At 38.7% G+C, this 20,598-nt stretch overlaps 1 protein-coding gene across 1 annotated transcript in view; it reads left to right on the forward strand.

The window, feature by feature from the left end:
- The first annotated feature begins 668 nt into the window (after window positions 1-668).
- Window positions 669-20,598, forward strand: part of LOC121278836 (syndecan-2-like) — a 102,528-nt gene continuing 82,598 nt past the window's right edge. The window contains exons 1-2 of the mRNA XM_041189295.1: window positions 669-760; window positions 864-1,162. Coding sequence (XP_041045229.1) covers window positions 1,103-1,162 — 60 coding nt within the window. The 5' untranslated portion in view covers window positions 669-760; window positions 864-1,102. The remainder of the gene's footprint in view (window positions 761-863; window positions 1,163-20,598) is intronic.

Consider the following 20,598-nt stretch of genomic DNA (forward strand, 5'->3'; position numbering starts at 1 on the left):
GTTTATTTTTGACGTGCGTCCTTTGAAAACATTTCAAAATCTGTACAAACATGAAGTGCAGTCTTTCAAGAAATCAAAATATTAGTCTGTGCCCGAATTTTTTCAAGGATAAGCAAAACTTAAATTGCCTCCACTTTTCTAATCGGGACAGTGACAGTGATAGGGACTTGTTCGTGGATATCATGTGTAGAAAGAAACACCTCACTGGTTTTAGTGCGGTTGGATTGCCAGATCCACAAACCCAGGGTTTTCTTTGGTTTTACATTGGGTTATGACACATTTGGATTTGTTTCTCTTTGTAGGCAAGGAATCTTCACCTAAAGTTTCGCTGAAGAAAAGCATATTGCGCACGTGGCTATTTAATAAGACAACATTCATTAACGAATATTCAGGTAAAGTATTGACTTTACAGCAGAAAGATGGGAAACTTCAGCAAAAAGCTCTTGCTTCTCCTGAATGAAACCAGCTTCACTCCTACCTAGATGAAGTGTGTCCCACTATTCTATTGTATCATCTTATGTCTCTCTCTACTTTGCACATATCTTGTGCAATGTACTAGATAACCCTTTAAACCTGCTTTCACCTCCATGCTCCGCTATCTGGGCGGCGCTGCAATGCTTTATCCCGATTGGCTATGTGAAGCAAAATCAAGCTGCCCCTTCAAAGCAGAGCTGCGCACGCGTCTGCTTGACTCAATGAGTTTTTTTTCCCACTTTAATCGCGCAGCTGACGAATGTAGAGGTTATTTCAGGAGGTTTAGGTAAGGAGTGCCATAATCTCTTGAGACGGGAGCTCTCTTTTTGCAATCATTGAAGCGTTTTTATTTTAATTATATACTCAAAATTTGCATTACATTCAATTAGGGAGAGAGAATTTGAAGAGAAGCGCGTGAGGATAAAGTCCGCGGAAGAATATTCTTTGGAGGTGGAGAGTGCTTGCTTGCGGGGAGTTTTGCTGAGTGGGAAGCTGCTGATTCGGACACGGAAAGCCGGTCTTTGCCGAAAGAACGCGGTGTGATCCCCGGGACATTCCAGAGAGAGGCGCGAGCCCCCCGGGCTGCAAGCTCCGCCATCCGCACAGCAGTAGCAGCAGCAGGGGGAGGATGGAGAACGCCTGGCTCCTCCTGACTCTAACATTCTGCACACTGGCAAACGGAGAGCTGGTAAGTCGGTGCAGTGTTAAACGCCGTTTAAGTCTTATTTGCTCCAAGGTAAACCCCCAAATGTGAAGCGTGGGAGATTTACACGATCCGTTCAGTCTAACCTGTGATACAGTTTCCCCCGTACAGAAGCACATCTAACTTGTGATGCTTCTACGCATTTTGCCTTGTTTTTTGACTTTTCTTTTCAGGTGTTTCGATTCTTGGGCTTAAAAGTTTTGAGTGGTCACTTCCAGAGAATAAACCTTCATCTAGAATGTAAAAAAAAATTATCGAATTGAATATAAGCTAAACCATATAGTTTCTGTGCCTGGGTTGTGCTTTACTTCTATTTTATTCTCAGATTGTATAGGGATTGATTCTTTCTCCCCGAGTTTCCGATTGTAGCAAGGTTGGGTGAATTAAAACCAAACACAGGGATCGGGACTAATAACTGTGGCGTGTCTTAGAAAGCGCCCTGGAAAAATGCACTTCACTCATGCGGGAATGTTACATTCTTTAATCCCCCCGGTAGAGCGGAGGGCGAAAAGTACTTTGGCCTGAGGCTGTGGAAAGGAGATTGCAGTAAATTAATCCCCCTCGCTGCCGTGTGAAAGGATCAAGGCACAAGCCAACCTGTTGAGGAACGAGCCGTATAATAAGCTCCGGAAGCAAGGAGAGCTGGAAAGGACAAGTTAGGCAGAAAGTTCCTGTGCGTGTGAAAGTGCAGGTGGGATATTTTGTTGGAATAACATGCAAATCCTTTAGATGGCGTCTGAGATTTTCTAGCGGCTAGTTTTATATAACATGCAGGATGACTTGAATGTACACCACCACAAATGTTAACTTACTGCAACCTAGTTGTTGCGTCAATTTTTTTTGCATGATGTAGGATTTGTGCAGCTATGCGTTTGGCTTTATTTTTGTAAAATAAGGAACTTGAGGAAAATTGACATTATAGGAATTCCCCAAAATACCGGTCAGGTAAATGGAGTAATTACAATTAATGCAGATCGAAATTTAAGCCCTGAAAGTATTTCTGTTCTGAAAGGAGTATCAGCTACACTGGGAAAATAAAATATTTTCAATAATGTTTGTGTACATGCACAATTTTTTTTTGATCCCTGTGATTAAGAAAACTATTCGTAGTTTACTAAAAAAATAAACCGTGTGAACTAACGGCCAGTCTGGAGGCTCTTAAATATAATTTGTGCAGCTGGCTGCTTCAAAAACTATTTAATTCCAAAATTATCTTGAAATAAGCTCATTGCACCTTTTATATAAATCATCCCAATTTGCTCATTACACACAATTGACTATTCCATTAATTTTTTTTATCTGTAACCTTCTAAGAATAATAACTGTGCCTATCTATTGCAGCATTATTATCTATCCAGTTTTATATAACCTACTAGAGAACATATGGAGTATTTCTTTAAAAATTTTTCATAAGAACTTAAGAAATATGAGCAAGAGTATGCTATTTGGACCCATGAGCTTTTTTGCCACTCTGTAACTAAAATGTTTGTATCCCTAGTAATTTCTTTCATTTCAAAGCTACATGATGGATTTTTAAAACTTATGACTTTCACTTGCAACAAAATTCCTGTAAAATATTCTAGAAATTAATGGAGTACGGTATGGAATCTAACCCATGTTTGCAAATAGCTATTTTCTTTAACATCTCTTTTTCTTAATTTATTTAATTTAGTAAGAAATTTAAATTAAACTTTCCACCCCCAGGAAATTTACTGTCTCATTTCATGGTATTTTTGAGATAAATATTTTCAACGTAGAAGTACAAAAATAGTTTAAACCTGTACTTGCTTGCTTTCTTTGCTTCAAATGAAGTAAATATATCTATGTTCTGACTTGTAAATATAATTCCCAGTGGACCATGTCATTAGATTTGATATAAAACAGCAAAAAACAACTGTAAATGAAATTCTAATAAATGTAAGTAACCAGTGACAGTGTCAAATTACAGGTCAGATAGAACACGTCTTGAGTACTGTTAGCACTCCTATCTGATATAACACTTTTTACTGCATCTTTTGGCAGAATCTTTAATAGAATTGCATAAAATGTCTTGCTGCTATACAGGCTGGTTGGGGCCAGTTTCCTGCATCATACCCTGTGTGTGTGTGTGTGTTTTCATTACTGTGATGGCTTTGGTGGACATTTTACATATGGTGTTATTGCTTCAGCTGAGTCAATAATTCAACTTAGTTTCTGGAGGAGAAACAAAATTTGTATAATTACATCATGGAAGGGGAAAGGCTGTCTCATAGGCATTCCCCTTTATTCAAGACCCCTTACCTTGAAGACCTACACTATGCTGTTGATGAGTAAGCTTGGTATCAGCCATTGGAGTTGACCATCTAGACCATCAAGGTGAAAACAGGTGTCCAGCCTATAGTTGATTTGGAAGTTCTGAGATTTGAGATGATAACTGCTGGAATACGTTATTTGGAGACCAGATATCAAAATAGCAGGCATATATCCAGGTTTTTATGCCAACTATCATTGGGTTACAAAAAGACAAACAATTGTTGTTGAAGCTCTGCATTGAGAACTGTGGAACTACCATTTGATTGGATGTGTTGTGTGGGATCAGGAAAACAGTGCCAGTGGACATTTGAGCAACCCAGATACATGTGCCACTTGTTAAGAGCTCTTCATGTCTACATGTTGAAGGCTCACATCTGCACTTGCTGGTTGTCTGGCCAACTAGCGTCTGTTGGGGCCTAGGTAGCTTCAAGGTAGCATAGATGACCGAGTGTTTGGAGTCAAGTCAACTCTTTGTGGCAGACTCCTTAGTCTTGTACTAAGCAGCTCCTCTCTAACCAAAGGCACTGATCAACCAGTTTGATTCACTGGAATCTGGGGAGCAGGATTTTTCCTACTTGGATGTCCCAAGCTTAAAAGGACAAATGGTACAAATCATCGAGCCAAGTTGAGCAGTTTTAGATGATTAACTCAGCAGTACTATATCCCAAAGGTTTAACTTGCCAATCTGCATTTAGACTTTCCAGACTTGGGTTTGAGAGATGTCTCTCAAGGGAGAATGCATGCACTTGGCCTTAGGCAAGTAGAAACTTTACAGTGAGTCTCGATTCATCAGCAACTTGCTTAGGAGAATCTTTCAAATGTGGTGTTGGTTTGTCTGTCAGATGCCTGACTGCTTGCAACAAATGCTGCAAGTTTTTTGGCAAATTTGAATGATCATTTGTTTATTTTGAGGGTGGTGGCAAAAAGTGTAAATTAGAAGTATCTTGATGGCAAATGTCTGAAGCTAATGAAGTGAATTCTCACAAGACACACTTGTTTTAATTAACTTATTGAAGCATTTCATAAATTTACCCAAGGGGTGAAGATTAAGGGATGTGCATTCTTTTTAAACAGTTAGATTAAATCTGCTGTCTTCATGCTTGTTTGGAATATTGCTATTGTAAATGTAGCTTTTAAAACTTCTATTTTCCTATTTCTTTCCTTCCCTGCCATTTTTCTGCTTTATTTTTGGTGTTTTTCTTCCCCACATGACCTGCCCACATCTTAATTCTACTTTTTCAATAAAACTAAGGGGATGAGGATCCATAATAAAAGGGAAAATAGATTAGTATTTGTATAATGATTTTCACCATCACTGGAGATCTCAGTGCTTTACAGCCCATGAAGTACTTTTGAAGTGTGGTCTCTGTTGTAATATAGGAAACATGCAACCAGTTGAAGCATAGCAAGCTCCCACAGATAGCAATGTGATAATCAGACAACCTGTGATGTTGAATGAGGGATAAATATTGGCCAGGACATCACTGATAACTCCCCTGCTCTTCTTCAAAATAGGTTTGTAGTTTCTTTTACATTCCCACAAACAGGCAGGTGAAAAATGGCACCTCCAGAGTGCAGCAATCCCTTGGCACTTGCACTGGATTGGCAGCCTTGATTTTTGTGCTCAACAAGCTTGAACCTGGAACCATGTGACTTGGGTGTTACCAACTGAGCCACAGCTGACTTTCATGCAGGACACCAGCAGTGTTGAAGAGCGAACAGCAATTATGGTATGTTACAGTATAGAACTCGTCCAGTCTGCATCTACCTGGATGTCAGCCAACCCTTCCCCTCTTTACAAGCAACCAGAATCATTGAATTTTATAACACGAGGAAATCATTTAGACTTTCGTGTCTTGGTTTTTTGGAAAAGTCTATCCATTTAGACCCTTTTTTTTTTTGAAAAAAAACTCTATGTATTCTGTTTCTGTTCTAACAAACTTCTACATAATTAAAATCTCCTAACTTCTCCCTTCATTCTCATAAATTTATGCTATTTTATCGATTTTCATGCCAATGGAAATAAATGTTCTGTCTACAACTTGTCTCATTCACTTTTTATATTTTTTTTATGAACTCTGCTTCAAGACTTTGTGGCAAAGCATTTCACATTCTGACCCTTCCTTTGTAAAGGGGCTTTCTATCCTTTCTAGATCTTTTAGTAAGGATCTTAGATTTATACATGCTCGTTATCATCTTGTCCAGAAACGGGACCTCTTGGTTTTACTCCTCAACTATAGCAATTCCAGTGAATCTGTTTTCTAATTAATACTGGATAACATTGCAGTGAATAAATAAACAACCCTTTTCAATTGCTTTTACTATGAAGGTATTGCACAGGCACAAAAAGTAATCAAGAAGGCTAATGGAATGCTGGCCTTTATCTCAGAAAGGGGTTGGAATTCTAAGGTGATAAGAGTGCTGCTTCAATTGAGCAGAGTCTTGGTCAGACCCCATTGGAATACTGTGTTCAGTTTTGAGCACCAAACCGTAGGAATCATATATTGGCTTTGGAAGGTGTAGAGTGCACACCATGGTTTAAAAGGTTAAATTATGAGGACAGGCTATATAAGCTTGGCTTAAGTTTAGAAAGAATGATTATGATCAAAGTGTTTAAAGTTATGAAGGGGTTTGATAGGGTAGATATAGAGAAATGGTTTCCTTTCGTAGGGAAATCCAAAACGAGGGCATAATTTTGAAATTAGAGTTGGGTCATTTAAGAATGAAATTAAGAAGCACATTTTCACACACTGGTTGATGGAAATTTAGATCTTGCTTCATTGAAAGGCTGTGGATGCTGGATCGATTGAACTTTAAGACTGAAATCAATAGTTTTTTCAGTTGGGTATGGGTGTCCAGGGATAAGGAACAATAGCGGGTAAATATCATTGAGGTACAGATCAGCCGTAATCTAATTGAATGGCACAAAAGGCTCAAGGGGCTGAATGGCCTGCAGCTGTTACATATCGTGCTCAAGGCGATACATAATGTTCCCAGCTGCAGCCCAACTAAGGTTCCGTGTAAGTTCAGCATTATCTTTTTGATATTCTATTGTATGTCATTGGACACCAGCATTCTCTTTGCTTTTTTGGGGGGACTTCTCTACTTGCTATACCTACAGTTTAAATTTTTTTCAAGAAACATTACATAAACATTCTTGCTTCCAAAAATGTATTACTTTATGTCCATCCTTTTTTAAACTCCCCATGCCACATACCTGCCTGTCCTGCAGGCTTTTACACTCTTGCCCCCATCATAATTTACCTTAGTAAATGTCAGTGCAGTTCATTCAGTGTATGTGTAACAGAGTGGCCTTAACATATACTCTTTGGAACACCACTTGCTGGTATCCTCTGTTATTTAAAAATATTATATAAAGTTGGTTAGGTTGACCAGCTCAGAATAACCTGTGGTTCTCCAGTTGCTTAGCTGTGTCATCTGGTAGTTTAGTAACTATTGAAGTAAGACCAACATGTGTATAACTTTAAGGTTACCTTTTTTTGTGTCAAACTTTCCACCCTTTGACTCAAACAAATTTCTGTCTCATGGAATTTTAAACGGGTACAGTCTCAGCCACCACTCTGTTCCTTAGATACTTCTAATATCCTTGGATGTCAACCTTTGGTTAAGTTTAAGTAAGTTCTATTGACCAATAATTTTTCACCCACCATTAAGCACTCAATGTTGTTTTATGACCCTATTGGGGATTGTTGACACTTAGAGAAATCTGAGCACCTCATTTTAACTAACAGAACTACACAAGATTTCATGTTTTTAAACAATAACTTTATTGTATATAAGGTTTAAACAAAGCAAGCATTATTAGACAGTGTGCTTTTTAACTGTATGTTATGCACTCAGTTTTACCACTTACTTTCCACAAGAATTCTTTTGAGTTATCTGCTTCTGTTGAGAACAACCAAACTATGCCATAGTTTTCTGGAATTTACTTCAATTCTCCTCTGATCAAGCTATTCTGAAGTGAGACTCTGTTTATTGCCTCTTGCCTGTGGATGCCTCAGTCCCTTGTTCTGGTTGCCTTCTAAGTTAATCTGCTAGTTACTTTCTTTTGCCACAAAAGTTTGTGAAGATAACTGCAGATTTTTCTACTAGCTTCAAACTGGGCAATCATCCAGCTTAATTTCCCTCATGAAATTCAAACTGAGGTTGAACTCGACCTGCAATTCACGAGGTGAACGATGAGGTTAGCTTTTTCTCTGCTTACACTGCAGGCCTAACTAACTGTCATTGACTTTGGCTGTCTTCTCTCAGTGAACACAATCTAAGCTACAACTAATTACGCTCTCAGCAAGCACCCAGAAAACCTCTCTAAACTCCACCCATCTCCATGATGGCATGGCATGTTCTGGGATGATCTTGAAGAGATCTTTAGGTTAAATATACCTCATTTAAAATTCCTTCTTTGATCTGAAGAAAAATGTATTTTACAACCCTTTAAGGTTTACATAATGCTTTTAAACTAATTTAGCTTGAACTCCCAAAGCAAAAACATCTCTCTGGACTGCCCTTACTTCAAGGATTGCGGATGTCAGTTTACTTCAGTTAAACTTTAATTCCTAAAGCCAGAAGTTATATTCTTAAAACACATTAACCATGACCTAGATATTTGCAACAAGTGGAACAAAGCCTATCTATAGATCTGAGACAATATGAAAGGAAGAATTTGAATTTTCTGGAATACCTTGATGACAAAACATATAATTTAATAAATGAAGCAACTGATCCAGAGCATCTGTGACATATGAAATGATGGACTGTTTGTTTTTCAGTGGATAAATTTACATGCAATTATGTTAATTTCCCAGTGCTGTGTTTTTATTTAACTAGTTTTGCTTCTATCCCTTTTAGGATTTGAGAAATTTGAAATCTTTGCTGTAATTTGCAACATGTTTCACCAATGTGAAATAACAATACATAAGCGTTACAGACACAATTGACTTTTTTCTTACAGAAGTTAGGTAACTCGAGTGGAAACTAATTTTGCTGCAGATTCAGATTGCCAACTTAAATGAATTTTAAGTGCAAGAAGATCTGCAAGTAAAACATAGAAAGTTGGAGGCGGAGAAAACTTTATTTTGTTTTTAGGATGTAAGCAAGGCTGCATTTATTTCCCATTTGTAGTCATTCTGAGAAAATGCTGGTGGGCTTTTTCCTTAAACCACTGCAACTTTTATCCTAAAAACATTCGGTAGGAAATTCCAGAGTGTTCGCCCAGCAACTGAAGGAATGGCAACATGCGTCCAAGACTGAAGGGGATGCTGTTCTAATGACATTGCTGCACCTTGGTGAGAGTGGTGACAGTTGAACAGTGGTATCAAAATAACTGAGTTGTTGAAAATGCACATTGTACGCTGTGGCCACAGTGATGGAGGGGGTGAGTATTGACCCTGTTCATGTACTGTGCCATTCAAGCAAACTGTTTCTTCCTAAGTGATACTGAGCTACTTGCATGTTGTGGTTGCACCCAACCTGGTAAATGGGTGCAACCACAACTTTGTAGATGATAAAGGAGCTTTGAAGGAACAGAATGTGGGCCATTTGTAGTAGCAGTGTACCCAGTCCATGCCCTGTTCACATAACCATGCTGTTATGAATGATTCAGTTTTAAGTTCCAATTGGTTACATGCAAGATATTGATAGTCGTGCTGTTAAGTCAGGGAGGGGGGTGGCGGTGAGTGTAGACTGCTGGTTGGCTATTCCTGGTGCAACCTGATCATTCCTGGCAATTGTGTTGCAAATGTTACCTCTCAGCTGTCAGTCCAAGCCTTGCTGTTGTTCAGTTCCTCCGTGCTTTGGCACTGTCTCCTTCGTTAACAGAGCCCTTCTGGATAGAACTGATTACTGGCATCATCAACTCAACTTACCTTTATGACTTGAGGGAAAATGTTGGGCTGAGGGAAAATGCTGGGCTGATCATGCTTCCAGGAATAATTCCTGCAGTGCTTACCTGGAGCTAAAATACTTGTTTTCAATTGGCTCTCCATATTTAAACTATTACTCAATTGACTGAGCAACTAATCCCAACTAACATTTTTATACATGGATAAATGATCAATTAATAATTGGTAAATCTAACTTTTTTTATTTACGGGTGTGTATAAAGTATTGAACCTGTTATGGACAGGAATGTGTTTAATTTAAAAGCAGATATTCAAACCTGGGGAGAGCCCTTTTTCTGAACTGCTTGCTAGATGGAAAATGGTAGATTGATTGATTGGCAGTACAGCAAGACAGCGTGACTGGTTCTCCCAGCTTTTGGGGGGCAGATTAATGGGAGGATGGCCACATGATAATTCACACTTGTCCACTTTGGCTTTGACAAAGGTTGTATATTCCTTTATCTGGACTCTTGAGATTGTTAGTGTCTCAGTCATTTGTAATTAGGTTACAGGGTCCTTTTAATCTAGCATGCTGGTAGTCTCCATTGGCCAGGCCTGGTTTAGGAAATGTACATGGCCTTTGGATAATTCCCTTTTGAATTTGATCTCTGCAGGCACAAGGGTCATTAGTGTCTCCTCATTGATAACGAGGTATCAGCTTCTCAGATATTGCCAGAAAATTCATTTGTTCAGGGTCACAGGCAGACACAGCTTCAGTCTCTTTTAAAGTCTTTGTCCAGTTATAGCAGAACTTCAGTTTGAACGTGGCTTTGATTGGGACTTGAACATTGAAGGATACATTACATTTTAGGACAGGAAGCAAGGAAAAGTTGGAGGGGTGGCTCTGTTAATTAATATGGAATTAGCACAATAGAGAGGGATGAACCAAGTTCTGGAAACAAGGATATAGAAGCGGTTTGGGTAGAGATGAGAAATGAAATAGGTAAGAATTCACTTGTGGGAGTGGTGTACAGGCCCCCTTAACAGTAAGCACATAGGACGAGGTAGAAAGAAAAATAATGGAGCTTGTCAGAAAGATTTGGTGATAAAATCCCCCATGATCAATCTACATAATGACTGGAAAAATCAGATGAGCAAAGGTAGCCTCAATGAAGAATTCATAGAATGTTTTTGAGAGAGAGTTTCTTATGGCAGCATGTTCTGGCGCCAACCAGAGAGCAGGCTACACTAGACCTGATATTGTGCAATGAGATAGGATTAATTAATGACCTCCATAGTGAAGGTATCCCTAGGTAGCAGTGATCATAATATGATTGAATTTTGCATTCAGTTTGAGGGAGAGAGGAGTGAGTCCAAGTCTAGTATTTTGAACTTAAATAATGGCAATAATGGGGGCATGAAAGTCGAACTAGCTAAAGTGAACTGGCAAATTAGGTTAGGGATAGGTCACTAGAGAAGCAGTGGCAGACAAGGGGACATTTCAGAATATACAGAATAGATATATTCCAGCCTGGGGGAGGGGCTGGGGAGTGGAATCCAAGGAGAGTATCTACCTTCTGTGGTTAACTAAAAAAGTTAAGGATGGTATCAAACTTAAAAACATATAATTGCACAAGGATGGGTGGCAGATCAGAAGATTGGACAGAATATTAAATAAAACAAAGAATGACGTTAATAAGGAGGGAAAAATTAGAGTACAAGAGAAAGCTAGCTGAAAATATAAAGGCGTTGTAAGAGTTTCTATAGAAATTTAGAAAGAAAAGAGTTAACAATGTGAGCATTAGTCCAAAAGAAAGTGAGTCTGGGAATTAATAATGGAAAATAAGGAGATGGCAGATGAACCGAACAAGTATCTTGCATTGGTCTTCACTATACAGGGTATGAGTAACATTCAAGAAATGGTGTAGGGGTTAACGTATTGGCATAGATAGAAGATTGGCTAGCTAACAGGAAACAAGCATAAATGGGTCATTTTCTGGTTGGCAAGATATAACGAGTGGTGTGCCATAGGGATTGATGCTGGGCCCTCAACTTTTTACAATTTACATAAATGTCTTGGATGAAGGGATCAAAGATACGATTGCTAAATTTGCTGACGACAAAGATAGGTAAGAAAGTAAGTTGTGAAGAGGACATGAGGCTACAAAGGGATATCAATAGGTTAAGTGAGTGGGCAAAGATCTGGCAAATGAAGTATGATGTGGGAAAATGTGAAATTGCCCATCTTGGCAGGAGCAATAGAAAAGCGTATTATCTAAATGAGATTACTAAGCACTGGGATGCAGAGCAATCTGGGTGTTCCAGTGCATGAATTAAAAAAAGGCTAGTATGCATGTACAGCAAGTAATTAGGAAAGCTAATAATTTTGTTTATTACAAGGGAAATTGAATACAAAAGTAGAGAGTTTATGCTTCAGTTGTACAGGGCACTGGTGAGACCACATCTGGAGTACTATGTACAGTATTAGTCTCATTTATGGAAGGATGTAAATGCATTGGAAGCAGTTCAGAGAAAGTTTTCTAAACTAATACCTAGAATGGGCATGTTGTCTTATGAGAAAAGGTTGGACAGGCTTGGCTTGTATCTGCTGGACTTTAGAAGAGTAAAGGCAACTTGATTGAAACATGCAGGATCCTGAGGGGCCTTGACAGGGTCAATGTGGAAGAATCCAGAAATGGGCGATTGTAGAACTAAGGGTGACTTTTTAAAAATAAGGGGTCTCCCATTTAAGATAGGGATGAGGCAATTTTTTTTTTTACTGAGGATTGAGAGCCTTTGGAACTCTCCTCTTCAAAAGGCAGTGGAACCAGGGCCTTTGAATATTTTTAAGGCAGAGTTAGATTCTTGATCAGCAAGGGAGTTGAAAGGTTGTAGGTGAGAATGTGGATCAGATCAGCCATGATCTTATTGAATGGCAGAGCAGGCTTGAGTGGCTGAGTGACTGACGCCTGCTCCTAATTCGCATGTCGTCTTGATTTCATTGAGAACCCGCTGGGAAGCCACCAGTGAGTTTGGAAATGCTTATTCTTGGAGGGAAAGCCAGAAGAGCATCAACTTTGATTTCATTTGCATCATCATCTGTGCCCCACCCGAGATATTGATATTCTCTTCTTTGCCCCCCCTCAAATCCACCTGGGAAAGTTGTATGAGATATGAAACTAAACAAAAATTGTGCTCTGACTGATACCATTCAGTAAGAGTAGCAGCCATTTTGTGGAGTTTCCAAGACTGTATTGCTAAACAAAGCTTGTATAAATATGACTCTGATTGAATAGAGGCTTTGGAAATCAAAATATTTTGGTCAGGTGTCTTCCATTAAGCTATGTCTCCATTTAATATCTAGGGTTAGATGAGTAGTAAGAGTTGATGTAGAAAGAGACCTGAATCTAATTTAGTTGGTCAAGAAATATGGGACAGCCTTATTACTTTTTGTGGAAGATATATTTTTGAAGAAAAACTGGAGTTCTTTGATTACCTATTAAGCAGCAAGGTTATAGCAGTTCATGTGGATCCTCCCATTGTACTGTGTTTGAAGTAGTAAATTACCATGCGATAAATACTACTCCAGGATCTAACCATTTAGTTAATTTGGTCACATGGATCAGTGTTTTGTACATTTTGGTTTGGGTTTATGTGGTTAGATTCAGTAAACTGAGTGAAATGTATTGAACTGATTTGGATGTCTCACCTTCAAATAAAAATATTCATACATCAGAATTCAGGAAAGATCAGCATTGATCATTTGAAGATTTTAAACTTTTGACCTCATGAGCAAAGATTAATAAAGGTTTTTATTAACACTACTTGATCTCCTGTGATATTGCACAGAAAGTAGGAGGATAAAGAGGTGAGCAAGCAGGGATAGAGTTGATGGTGTCAACACACTAAGTAAGAATGGGGTGACGAGGTATTGCTTGTCAGGTGAGCATGGCTACCATTTTTTGGTTATTCTGTTCACAATGGGGGGAGTTGTTCTCAAGGTTTTTTGAGCTTAATGAGTGGGCTTTATTGTTTTTGCCTGACCAAAGCTAAATTATTTTCAATCCATTCCTGCCAGTTGTATATTTGGGACTATGTCTGTTCTTCCATATACATCAAGGATAAAATGCATGTTTGGCTGCTACTTAACCTCTTCCTTTCCTTTGCTTGTCTGGTCGAATATCACTTCTGACTTCTAATTTCTACTGTAATGAAGATTTTACTTGGCAAGTTCTGTTATCTTCATCTTTAGCTTGAGTGAATCACTCTATTTAGCTGACATTCTCTTTTTTTATTGCAGTTAAGAGATTTGACTTATTCTAAACCTTGGTTGCTTTTAATGGTGTTAGGAAATAGTTTGTTATATTGATATTTGTGGATGTTAGGAATGAGTTTTAGCTTTAATGTTTGTTTGATTTGTATTTCTGTATCTGTGTGTTGGTCAAGTTGAGTTTTAGTTTCACTTTAAAAGGTGCCTGCACTTCTGATGAGGGTTTTAAGACCATGTAAGAAGTTAAGCAAAAACACGAGTAGAAGAACTGGGCTGTTCCCTAGCAACAAGGGTTCAGAGAGGCTGGTCCAGAGAGGCAGGTCCCTCCTACAGATGCACACAAGAAACTAGAAACAGCAGCTTTTGAATTCAGTTTTGAAGACAGCTGCCAGGCAGAAGCAACCTAAAAGGGGCAGATAGCTAGTCCTAAGGAAGAAAATCCCCAAAGTCCAGGGAAGTGAAACTGGACAAAGTCCCAAGCAGGCCTTCCAGTTAAAGGAAGGACAGGAACCTGGAAAAGGTTCTGTTAAGTGAAGTGTGAGGAGCAGAGAGAAAGGCTTCAAGCTGCAGGAAGCAGAGTTAACATGATATAAAAGCTTGTGAGAAGTCAGAAAGTTCAGAGAGGCAACTTGAGGTCTGTAACTCTTTGCTATGGGCAAGTGAAGCAGTGGTGTACTGTTGACAGCTGAATCGGTGAGAGTGAGTGCATGGAAGGAAGCTTGAATGCATGTCGTGATCCAGGGAGAGGAACATCAGAAGGAGTGTTCAAAACTCCTTGCTGGAAAGCATCGGTTTGGGAGAAGATTCCAAAGCGAGTTCTTGGAAAGTGGAGATTGGAAACTTTGTGTGAAAGACTGAATTCATTGAGACTGATTGGCTCATGGTAAGTCGAGCCTGGGGGAAGAGTTGAGGGGAGAGCCATAGCATTTGTCTGGGGTGGTATCTGTCACTTGGTTTCAGAGTTTGGTGTGTCTGACCACAGGTTGTCAATTGACTTACATGGACTGCACTTACTGTGAACAATAAAGTGTAACATAACAAGTTACAAAAGCTATCCTCATAAATCTGTCTATCTGTAAAGGCATAGTTGTGGATGGAGTATTGTAATACAGTTCTTGTTTATTAAATGTTTTATGCTTTTGTTAGAAGTTCATTAGCTGACTGTTTAGTAACCCTTCTCCATGAATCTAAACAAACAAATAAAGGTTAGGATCTCTCAAACTGGGTTTGACCTTGGGGGTAAGGCTTGTTCAATGGTAACCTCAGCTGAGGATCATAACAATGGTCCCTATTTTCATTTTTGATGACCCTGCATATCATTAGATTCAGAGTTTGTTTTTTGCTCCATCTATGACTTCAGAGTTGGAGCTCAAATAGAAAATTAACTAGTGAAGTTTGGGCTTTATGTTCCACTCCCAAGAAAATAATAATGACGTGAATTAGACTTCCCATTTTGATTACCGTTCTATCCAGAGCTATATACCTAAGAATGGAGTTTGTAAGTTAAGATGTTAAAGGAATACCATATTTGTTGGAGAGCTGTCAAAAGAGAGCTGGACAACTTTTTACTCAAAACTAGGATGAATCACAAAAACAATCAAAAGAGATTATGATCTAACCTTGACATAAGATCAAAGTAAGATTCTAATAAGGTGGAGAGAGGAGATGAAGTTTGGGTAGCAGAAGTTCTAATTAGGTTAAAGTAGACACTTAAGCTAAATTGCAATCCCAACAGCAGCGCATTGCTAGAGTGCCAGTACTAACTGTGAAGTAAATTCATATGCTTTTGGGTTTTTTTTTTTTTGCAAGCATTTGTATTTATTGTACTTATGGCACGTGTCCTTGTGTGGTCTTCAGGGGGGCCTGAAGTATTTACTTGATGTTTTTGAACCATCTGAACAAGTTTCTGTACATATAAGGTTACTACGCTTTAGATGCAGAGATTGTTACCATTCAGGCTTTCTTCTAACACTCGAGGGAAGGACACTTGTTGTCTTTACCCAGTCTCTCCTATGAAGACAGTTTCTGTGAGCAGACCGAGCCTTGTATGAACCAAAACTTCCATCAGTAAATATATGTCTGAGATGGTATGCTGAGGACTAACAATGATCCTTTTTATTAGAACATCAGCTGCTGGATACCATGGAATGTGCTCACCACATTCTCCTTCCACCCTGTGAAAGTTTGAAAACATCATTGTGTTAGATCTGGTAAATTTATTTGCGGATGGAATTAATATATGGCAAGATACACCAATAGTACAGTTTTATATCATAAGACTAAAGGATTCATATGCCTTTTTTGTGAATTGCATGCTAGGTGACCAGGTTCTTGGATGGAAATTTTTCATTGGCTATCATAATACGCATGTGCATGATGTGAATTCTGATTGAGTTTTGTGCAAAGGGCACCTTTTTTGAATTTATAAACTACACCTATGAAATTTGTGCACAGTCTGTGAGCACAACTGGTATTGCATGTTGTGGGGAAAGGCATTACTGCCTGTGGGCCAACATCTCCTTTTAATGGTTCAACTATCAAAGTAATTGAATTTGATGATCTCTCTGCTCTTTTAAACCAAACATATCAATTTTTCATAATAGGCATTAAACGAATTTTGAAATAAAAACAGAAAATGCTGGAGAGAGAAATAGTTAATGTTTTGAGTCCATATGGCTCTTCTTCAAAACAAATTTTGACTTGTTTCTGGAGATCTTCATTACAAATGGTATCTATTGAAGACCAATTCTAACTGAGATTGTCTGTCTGATCCTGCAGCGGTCATCCTTACGGTAGAGGTAATGAGCTTTCTTTACAGGTGCTACTGCCGAAACCAGTTTTTAAAGTAGCACTTACCCTGCCAATCGAAAGTCATATTAAAAATATATTATAGGGATGCATTAATTTTTTTTGTTTCAGCAACCAGATCAAGTGAGGCAGAAATTTTTTTCTAACGATAAAATGATAGTGGGTAATTAATCCAGATGATTTTATTGTTTTTAATAAATGCAGCACAGCTAAAATGAACTTCAGTTATGTTGTGTTATTCTCTGGGTATATATGTCTCTGGCAAGGCATTCATTTATTGCCTTTCATTGGTTGCCCTGAAAAGGCACCGGTAACTTTTCTTGAATCGCTGCAATAGTTGTTACAACTGAGTGGCTCGCTAGGCCACTTCATCAACAGCTTGGTGTGAGACTGGCCAGACCAAGTAAAAACAGCAGGTTTCCTCCCCTCCAGAAAAGCAGCAAGCCTGAGGATTGGGAGCAGTTTGGAATTCAACAAAAAAGATTGATCAAAAAGGGAAAAATTAAGTATGCGAGTAAACCTGCAAGGAACATTAAAAACTGACTATAAAATCTTCTATAAATATGTGAAGAGAAAAAGATTAGTGAAGACAAATGTAGGTCCCTTACAGCCAGAAATGCGGGGAAATTATAATGGGGAACAAAGAAAGGGCAGAAGAATTGGACACACATTTTGGTTCTGTCTTCACGAAAAAGGACACAAATAATTTCCCAGGAATGTTAGGGAACCAAGGGTTTAGTGAGAGGGAGGAATTGAAGAAAATCAATATCACTTTTTTAGAAAAAAAAAGTGCCAGAGAAAGTATTGGGGTTAAAGGCTGAAAAATCCCCAGGACCTGATAATCTACATTCCAGAGTACTAAAGGAAGTGGCCCTGGAAATATCAGATGCATTGATGGTCATGGTAGTCAATTCTATAAACTCTGGACCAGTTCCTACAGATTGGCGGGTGGCAAATGTAACCCCATTATTTAAAAAAGGAGGGAAAGAAAAAACAGAATTACAGACCAGTTAGCCTAACATCAGTAGTGGGGAAAATGCTAGAGCTTATTACAAAAGGCGTGGTAACAGAACACTTTTGTGGATGTAACTAGTAGAATAGATAAGGGAGAACCAGTGGATGTGGTGCATTTGGATTTCAAGAAGGTTTTTGATAAGGTACCACATAAGAGGCTGGTGGGCAAAATTAAAGCACATGGGATTGGCGTGATATACTGGTATGGATTGAGAATTGATTGACAGGAACGGAGAGTGGGAATAAATGCCCTTTTCTGGGTGGCAGGCGGTGACTAGTGGTGTACTGCAGGGATCAGTGCTTGGGCCCCAGCTATTCATGATATATATAAATGACTTAGATGAGGGAACCAGATGCAATATTTCCAAGTTTGCTGACAACACATAACTGGGCAGAGTTGTAGGGAGGATGCAAGGAGGCTTCAGGGTGATTCAGACAAGTTGTGTGGGCAAACACACGGCAGGTGCAGTATAATGTGGATAAATGTGAACGTTATACGCTGCGGTGTAAAAAAAAAAAAAACAAAGGTAGAGTATTATTTAAATGGTGATATATTGGGAAATGTGGATGTAGAGGGCTCTGGCTGTCCCTGTACACCAGTCAGTGAAAGTAAACAGGCAGGTGCAGCAAGCAATTAGAAAGGCAAGTGGTATGTTAGCCTTCATTGCAAGAGGATTTGAGTTCAGAAGCAAGGATGTCTTACTGCAGTTATACAGGGCCTTGGTGAATCCACACCTGGAGTATTGTGTGCAGTTTTGGTCTCCTTATCTAAGAAAGGATATACTTTCCATAGAGTGCAGCGAAGGTTCACTTGGCTGATACTGGGGAGTGCAGGACTGTCGTATGAGGAGATTGGTTCGACTGGGCCTGTATTCATAGAGTTGAGAAGAATGAAGGGGTATCTGATTGAAACGTATAAAATTCTAGCAGGGCTAGACAGCATGGATCTAGGGAGGATGTTTCCCGTGGTTGGGGAAGTCTAGAACCAGGAGCCACAGTCTCAGGATATGGGGCAGGCCATTTAGGACTGAGATAAGGAAGGATTTCTTCATTGAGGGTGGTCAAGCTGTGGAATCCTCTACCACAGAAAGCTGTGGAGGCCAGGTCACTGAGCATATTCAAGAAAGAAATTGATAAATTTTTGGACATTAGGGGCATTAAGGGGTATGAAGAGAAAGCAGGAATGTGGCATTGAGATAAAGGATCAACCACGATCATATTGAAAGGTGGAGCAGGCTTGAAGGGCTGAATGGCCTATTCCTCTTAGTTTTTATGTTTCTAAGGACATTAGTGAACCACATGGATTTTTATGACAATCTCAGTTTCATACTCACTTTTACTGACTTTTTTATATTGTGTTCTTTAAACTGAGTTAAAATTTTCCAACTGCTCTGTTGCAATTTGAGCATGTTCTCTGCATTATTATCCAGCCCTCTGGATTTCTAGTTCAGCAATGTAACCACTACAATTGGTAGTTCAGAGAAAATGTTAAAGAATGCAGGTTGAAACAACCCATCTTTGACCTGCCTCATGCTTTTAATTACTTCGGATAGCTTCTCACTCACCTGAACTTAAACTTAATTTTGGTTTAAGATAACTCCATTCACAACTAATGAATTTGTGTAGCATTTTATCTCATGGAACTATTTATTATGCATGTAAACCTCAAATATTTTTGCTGCTAGAAACCTTGACTGAATCTGCAGTTCAGTTTGGGACTTACTAAAAAAGTTGATTAATTGTTGTTCTTCGATTATTTATCAGTTTGTTGGATTAAGTAAATTGTCATGCATTTTAGGGTGTAAAGATGACTGGTATATTGAAAGTAAAGGATGCAAGGCTCATCAATCCCTGTCTTTTCCACAGACCGATTATCACCTGACTTAATAATAAAAACCAAGTGCTGGAAAAGGTCAGCAGGCCTGGCAGCGTTTGTGGAGAGAATGTTTTGTGTTGAATATGATTCGATGATTCTGACGAAGTATCTGACCCACTGCGGATCATATCCGACCAATTTATTGCCCTGAGGAGAAAAATGTGTATAATTGTTCCTTGATGTCAACGGATGTGTAATCCCAAAATAATCTTGATTGGCCTTGACCATGGTTTCCCATCTATAATATTCTATTAGCCTCAGTAGTTCAGTAATCATAATGAGAATGATATTTATCTCCAGTGCTTAGCTTCACATGCTGGGAATGCATTTTGGCAATTTGGGCAAATTTCCTTCCCTACGGTTTTTTGGTCCATTAATTGGAAATGAGTATTTTAATTTTATATTCCATGAATAGTCATCGCTATGTTTGTGATTCATTTTTTGAAATTTAACTTGAGTTACCCAAATTTAGGAGAATTTATTTCCCCAAAGGCGTGAATAAGTTTACCATTTGCTACTTTTCCATAAAAGTATTCTAGAAGTCCGCCAGTATTTTTTAGGGAAAGAAGGAATATCTTCTGAATGCCACTCATGGTTGAGTTTTTGTTGGTATTGTTCTTGCACCTTCCAATTGTGTTCACAATCCAAATTAGATGATGTATTTAAGTGATCATGTACACCCTAAATTCAGTTTCTTTGAATTAATTTCGATTGTAACAGCAGTAAATTTTCAGTGTAAATCCTGAATCTGATTCAAACTGATTCTGACCAGATGTGGAGTGAGACTTATTAGAGGAAGGAATTACAGATCAGATCACTTTGACTTTGGAATTTTGCAAGATGTCAAATGTATTTTGATATGAAGTATCTAGCACGGTGTTGGAGTTACCTGATTTTAATGTAGAGCACAGAAATTCCTCCATACTTTCTAAGCATTTACATCTTTCACCATTTATGAGAAAGCTCGTGTGTTCATGCATTCATACGTAAACAAGGTTGTCTACTGGACAGGATAAGCAGATTTCCGTCAGGCAAGAGCTGAGCAGAGTAAAAACAGTACTTAGTACCTAGCTGGATCTGGAACTGGGTGCAGTGTAAATGCAGCTAACGTCTACATAATCTATGCTTGTCAGTTCTTGTATAACCCAGATTTCAGGTTTCGGCTCATAAGAGAGAATTCTGCTTATGAAAACTAATTTAGCTGGGTGATTTTTAAGTATTTGGATGGAGGAAAGGGCACTGCTGAACCGTGACATGTATTCTCTGAAGTCTCTTGTCTAACTGAAGTAAATCTTTGTTCATAGCCTTGCTGTTGAGAAAT

This window comes from Carcharodon carcharias, chromosome 6, assembly GCF_017639515.1.
Source record: "Carcharodon carcharias isolate sCarCar2 chromosome 6, sCarCar2.pri, whole genome shotgun sequence".
NCBI classification, from domain to species: Eukaryota; Metazoa; Chordata; class Chondrichthyes; order Lamniformes; family Lamnidae; genus Carcharodon; species Carcharodon carcharias.